At 34.1% G+C, this 6,509-nt stretch overlaps 2 protein-coding genes across 2 annotated transcripts; one reads left to right on the top strand and one right to left on the bottom strand.

Moving 5' to 3' along the window:
* Nucleotides 1-1,454: 1,454 nt before the first annotated feature.
* On the bottom strand, nt 1,455-1,901 carry LOC136076178 (protein GVQW3-like). The gene has a single exon (XM_065789652.1). It carries the CDS (start codon nt 1,899-1,901, stop codon nt 1,455-1,457), a length of 447 nt encoding a protein of 148 aa, XP_065645724.1.
* A 2,477-nt stretch (nt 1,902-4,378) lies between these two features.
* LOC136076177 (zinc finger MYM-type protein 1-like) lies at nt 4,379-5,686 on the top strand. Its single transcript, XM_065789651.1, has one exon. The coding sequence runs from the start codon at nt 4,379-4,381 to the stop codon at nt 5,684-5,686; it is 1,308 nt and encodes a 435-aa protein (XP_065645723.1).
* The last annotated feature ends 823 nt before the right edge of the window (nt 5,687-6,509 follow it).

The following is a 6,509-nucleotide window of genomic DNA, read 5'->3' as shown; positions in this document are numbered from 1 at the left end:
TGTAACTATTATGTGATTTTAAAATTTATGGTTAACTATCCAAAACATTTTGCTGTTTCAAATTCATTGTAATAGTAATATTTATTGCTGTAACAATTACAATTTTTTTAAATATAATCAAGTATTTAAAAATAAAATAAATTGTGAGCTGTTATTTAAAAAGTCTAAATTAAAAACCGGCCGTTTTCAAGGTAGACTTGAAAAGCCAACTTGAAGAAGCAAAAATCTTATCCGAATGCAAGAAGTGAACTTGAAATTTCAAGTTATACTTTAAATCTGAAGTCTGACTAAAGTGTCATGCAAGAAACAAACTTGAAATGAATTCGTTCTTGAAAAATCTGATTTTAAGTTGTTTTTTTTAAGTTCGGTACAGACCAGTCTTGAACGAAAACTTGAAATAAAAAAGCAAATCGCCACGACTGAATAAGCGCGAATCTCGTAAGTGCGAACTGGCATAAGTGCGAATGGCGTAAGTGCGAACTGTCATAAGTGCGAACTGGCATAAGTGCAAAGCAGTTGCAAAAACTGGCACAAGTGCAAACTAACATAAGTGCAAATTGGCATAAGTGCGCCAAACAAATTTTAAAACATTGGCATAAGTGCGAATTGGCATAGGTGCAAACTGGCATAAGCGCAAAGCAGTTACAAAAACTGGCATAAGTGCGAATCGGCATAAATGCGAACTGGCATAAACGCAAATTGGCATAAGTGTGAAATACTAATTTGCATTTATGCCATTATTTGCAACTTTATTCGGCGCACTTATGCCAATTTGCACTTACTACTGTGATCAAAAAGTAAGGTGAATTTTTTTATAAAATGAAAAATCTTTATTTATTCTTCCAAATCTGTATCGTCCCCCTCAAAATAATCCCCCCCCCCCAGCCCCAATGCACTTTTGCCAACGTTTTTTCCAGTCTTCGAAGCATGCCGAAAAGTCCTCGGTAGGGATAGCCTTCAATGCGCGTGCCGATTCACGTTGGATCTCTTCAATGGACTCAAAACGATTTCCCCGGAGTGGTCTCTTGAGCTTTGGGAACAGCCAGAAGTCACACGGTGCTAAGTCGGGCGAATACGGTGGTTGTGGAGCAACATGGGTAGAGTTTTTAGCGAAAAACTCACGAAGAACCAGTGCTGTGTGCGAAGGCGCATTATCGTGGTGCAAAATCCAAGTGTTTATTGGCCCATAATTCCGGTCTCTTTTTGCGAATAGCTTCACGTAAACGTCGCATAACGCTTAAATAATATTCCTTGTTGACAGTTTGGCCAGTTGGAAGGAATTTGTAGTGCACGACACCACAATAATCAAAGAAAACAGTCAACATGACCTTGATTTTTGAGCGACTTTGACGTGGTTGCTTCGGTCTCGGCTCGCCTTTTTCACGGTATTCACTCGATTGGTTGGTTGTTTCAGGGTCGTATGCGTAGACCCAAGTCTCATCGCCAGTAATAATTTATTTGTAGACGTCTTGATAGTCAGAAAGCATTGCTTCACACGTTTTAACGCGACGCTCTTTTTCAAAGAAATTGAGAAATTTCGGCACCAAACGTGATTTGAGTCTTCTGAGGCCCAAATGATCCTTCAAAATTGCTTGCACCGACCCAAATGATATTCCAACCATGTCAACAAGGTCTCGAATGGTTAACCGACGATTTGCAAGCAATTCTTTGATTTTGTTGAAGTGGCGATCATTAATCGAAGTCGATGGTCGTCCGGAGCGTTCCAAGTCATCAACACGTTCTCGGCCTTCTTTGAAGTCTTTGTACCACTTGTAAACATTTTTTTGAGACATAGTCTCTTCACCGAAGGCCTTTAGCAACATTCGATACGTTTCAGCAGCAGAAATATCAATCCGCAAACAAAATTTAATAGCACTTCTTTGCTCAACAAAATTAGACATCGTGAAAATCGCCGAATGCACTTTTGGTACTTCAGAACAAGCGTAAACAAAAAAAAGTAATTATGAGTTTGACATGTAATTTGGCGCAAATGTTAATGACATTCTTACCAACTTAAAAATAAAAAAGATTGGACGATTCGAATAAGGCGGGAAGTTTAAATCAAAAATTCACCTTACTTTTTGATCACAGTAGTATGTCAACCTGGTACTCAAAAGAAGCGAAACTATATAAAAACTTCAAAAATAATAATAATAATCAATTTACATAAAAATACTTTATATATACATACATATAAATATATATACATACATATATATATATATATATATATATATATATATATATATATATATATATATATATATATATACATATATGCATATTTATATATATATATATATATATATATATATATATATATATATATATATATATATATATATATATATATATATTATATATATATATATATATATGTATGTATATATATTTATATCTATATGTATCAGTGGCGTACCAAAGGTGGGGCGGGGGAGCGGTCCTTCCCAGGCCCCGTCTGGGAGTAGGCCCCCAAATGTTAATACAATTTATATTTTTTTTACTTCAGCCGGGTTTTGTAATAGTCAACATTTTTGTTCTGTAATCATAATTGTTTACAACAAAAATGAACCTGAAACATGATCGTATCTGCTTGCCAAAGATGATAAACATCCACAGCAAACATACCAAGATGTAAGAAATTGAAATGACATCTTGGCTAATGACAACCACCGTGACTGTTTTGGAGGCCCTCCGCGAAGCTTCCTCTCCCACACCCGCGAGTACTAATAAATAGATTCGCCCGCCCTACCTACGAGTCTATGGTTCATGATGGTTTAGGCAGACTGAGGGATGTTTATGTTGTTTCGTTAATGTGATTAATATACTCTATCATTCAGTACCTCAATAATTCGAGAGCAAATCACGTCTTCAGTTCGTCATCACCAAGTTACATGGTAAGTTATAATTTTATTCCTGCATATAGACCTAACAAGGCTGCGTGAGAAGATTTTAGTTATCAGGTTATAATTTTATATCACACGTCGTTTTATGTTGAAGCCACATAAGAGGCCTGTCCTTAAACACTATCCGTATTGTCAATTTAATTACTTGGTTTTTAATAACTAATTTTAACCTTAAAAATGAGTAGGCCTAGCCTATTTTGGTAAACAACAATTTTTATCAGTAGTACGAAAACATTTAGTTTTGATATTGTTTGCTCGTCCTAGCGACTTTCCCATATGGAAGGAGCTATTACCATAGGTGGCATGGACAAATTTAAGCCCGAGACCATGATAACATTCATCTTGGGGGCCGAAAACATTAAAATTAAAATCAATTTTTTTTAAATTCCCATATTATTCTTATGGTTCATAAATCCAATTAATATTTAGCTTATTTGTGAACATTAATAAATATAATTAATATAATAATTAAAACAAATATAATAATTATAATAAATATAATAGATATAATAAATATAATTAACATAATCAAAATAGTAAATATAATAAATACAATAAATGTAATAAATATAATGAATATAATTAATATAACAAATATAACTAATATTATTAATATAATGAATATAATAAATATAAAAAATATAATAAATATAATAAATATAGTTAATATAATTAATACAATTAATATAATTAATAAATTGATATAATTAATATAATTCATATAATAAATACAATAAACACAATAATAGTTGTAAATACAATAAATATAATATATAAACTAAATAATATATTAAATATAATATACGTCAAAACAGAAAACACACAACTAACTAAATTAAAGGCACATTAATATACAATGAGAACATCTAAATTCCCCTTTGAACAGCTGCTCTGAAAATACTCGTTAAAGCATTAGCAATAATAGGCAATCAAACAATTCCCTTAAGAAAATTCTAGAATAAACAACTCCCGTGGAGACAGCCAATCTCTGCCAACCTGTCTCGAAAGTAAAACCACAAATAATAACAAAAAATAATTCCAATGAAAAACGTTATTAAACACACCTTAAGAATTACCTAACTTTATTCATGGAGACATGCGAAGCTCTGATGCGTAAATAGAACAATAGGCCATTGAAAACCTACAACGATAGAACAATGAATTTTAAAACCAGAAACTTTACATTTTCATGTGCGCACATTTCACTTTAAATAGATATCTACTAACAAGCGAAGTGAAAACATCGTTTTACTGTTACTTATACTGAAATTTTTCTAAGAAAATAGCCGAAAAATGTAATTCAAAACTTGACAGTTTTATCTTACAGTGTTTATTTATAAGGTTTGGTTCGTTTTCAAACCCATAACGCGAAGGTTTGTTTTATTTTCTAAATACTTTATTGTCTAAAATAGAACAATTATTTTCAGAGTCAAGAGACCTGTTGATAACATGAAACGAAACTATCCCAGTGGATGGGAAAAGAAGAAAAAACAAAATCCAAAGAACAAGAACTACAACGGTTGTCGGGTTCAATACTTAAATTTACTAAAAGGGCACTATCTCAGGCAAACAATGAAGCAGGGCCAGAGGAGGGCCCTAGATCTTCAGAAGGCCCAAGTACAAGCTATGGCCAACGGAATGAACAAACAAGCAATGAAGAACAAGAAAAAGGAGAAGAAGAACAATACAAAAAGCAAGAAGAAGAAGACATAACAAATTCGATACGCTCTGAATCAGACGCAAACTCAGTACACGAATCAGAAGATTTAACATTAAATTATGATGTTGGAAACTGGCCCACTCCAATGCCAGATTATCTCAGAACCGATGTTATAAGACAAGGCAGTGAAATTTACCAGAACTTGGAGGGGCCATTTGATCCAGTTCATAAACCAGGAGAAAATTCAAAGGGTCAAACTAGACAGCTGACAAAAAACTGGTTTTACAAGAAGCTTCCAAGTGGAGAACAGATTTTGAGGAAATGGATGGTCTATTCTCATGAAAAAAAATCACTGTTTTGCTTTTGTTGCAAGTTGTTTGATAAAAACGATAATCCAACGACCAAATCAAGTTTCATCACAGGATTCAATAGTTGGTGGAAATTGAATCCTAAAGTATCAGATCACGAAAACTATGAATTGCATGTTAACAATTTAGAAAAATGGAAAACACTTGAAGCAAGGCTTCTCCAAAACAAAACCATCGACGCTGCTCACCAAGACATAATGGAAAGAGAGAAGAAGAAATGGAGAGACATTTTGCATCGTCTCTTAGATATAACACTTTTTTTGGCAAAGCAGAATTTGCCTTTTCGAGGCCACAGGGAAGAATTTGCTTCTGAGAACCGTGGTAATTTCTTGGAACTTGTCAGCCTCCTTTCAAACTATGACCCTGTTTTAAAGGAGCACATCATACGGCTTCAGCAATCATTGAAATCAGGATTGATTCCAGTTTCTTATTTATCGCCTGCATTGCAAAATGAGTTTATATCTCTTTTAGGCGATGCTGTAAAACAAGAATTAATCTGTGAAATCAAGAAAACTAAATTCTATGGCATAATGTTTGACAGCACGCCAGATATATCCCACACTGAACAAATGAGTCAGGTCATAAGGTATGTGAAAATTGACAACAGGAACGTGGAAGTGAAAGAATCATTTCTAGGTTTTATTCCTCTAAGTGGGAAAAAGGCAGACTCCATAACACAGGAAATTGTTCAATCTCTTGAAAAGGACGGTTTGGAATTTAATTTGTATTTCCCCATAAGAACACTGAATTAATAAAAAAAAATTTAAAACATTCATACAGGAGTACAAACCAGAAATAAAGAATTTAATCCAAAAGCAATATTTGTGCCTTGTGCTAACCATTCGCTTAATTTATGTGGCGTACATGCTTTTGGTAGTGTTTCTGTTTGTGTCACATTTTTTGGAACTTTGGAAAGTGTGTACACGTTTTTTTCATGTTCAACACATAGATGGGAGGTCCTAAAAGAAACCGTTGGAGTGACAGTGAAGAGACTTAATGATACCAGGTTGAGTGCTCATCATGATGCCGTGAAACCAATCTTCAAACACTTCGAAAATTTGGTTAAGGCTGTGGAAAAGCTTTGTGATGCTTCAATTTCCTTTGCTTCTTGCATTTGTGTTACCACATTCTACTCGAGGTGAATCATGCCCAAAAATATCTTCAAATTGAAGGTATTAGCTTGGAAAAGTGTGTTGTGAAGCTGAAAAGCTTGAAGACCTTTTTAGTAGAGAGTCGAGAAGTTCTGGTCCATAATGCTGTAGAATATGCGACCCAGACTTGCGCTGAAATGGGCATTGATATTGAAAGCAGAAAACGCAAGCGAGTGAAAAAGATGATGCCAGGAGAAATTGCTAAAGATGCAGGTTTAACTCCACAGGAAGAATTGAAGCGTGCTATGTTCGAGTGCATTAACCACTTTCATGTAGAATGAGAAAAACGTTTGACCTCGATGAACACTGTGTATGAAAAGTTTGCTGTTGTACAAACAGATAATCTTTTGAAGGCAACTGATGAAGAAATTGTAACCTATGCCCATCAGTTTTCAGAGACTTTCAATGATGTAGAGGAGGAAGA

Source organism: Hydra vulgaris, chromosome 02 (genome assembly GCF_038396675.1).
Source record: "Hydra vulgaris chromosome 02, alternate assembly HydraT2T_AEP".
In the NCBI taxonomy this organism is placed as follows: domain Eukaryota; kingdom Metazoa; phylum Cnidaria; class Hydrozoa; order Anthoathecata; family Hydridae; genus Hydra; species Hydra vulgaris.
Note: the sequence above shows the minus strand (reverse complement) of the source record. Positions and strands in the feature narration are given on the sequence as shown.

Coding starts and splice junctions, on each gene's coding strand:
- LOC136076178 (XM_065789652.1), bottom strand. CDS start 1,901: ATGTCTAATTTTGTTGAGCAAAGAAGTGCTATTAAATTTTGTTTGCGG.
- LOC136076177 (XM_065789651.1), top strand. CDS start 4,379: ATGGGAAAAGAAGAAAAAACAAAATCCAAAGAACAAGAACTACAACGG.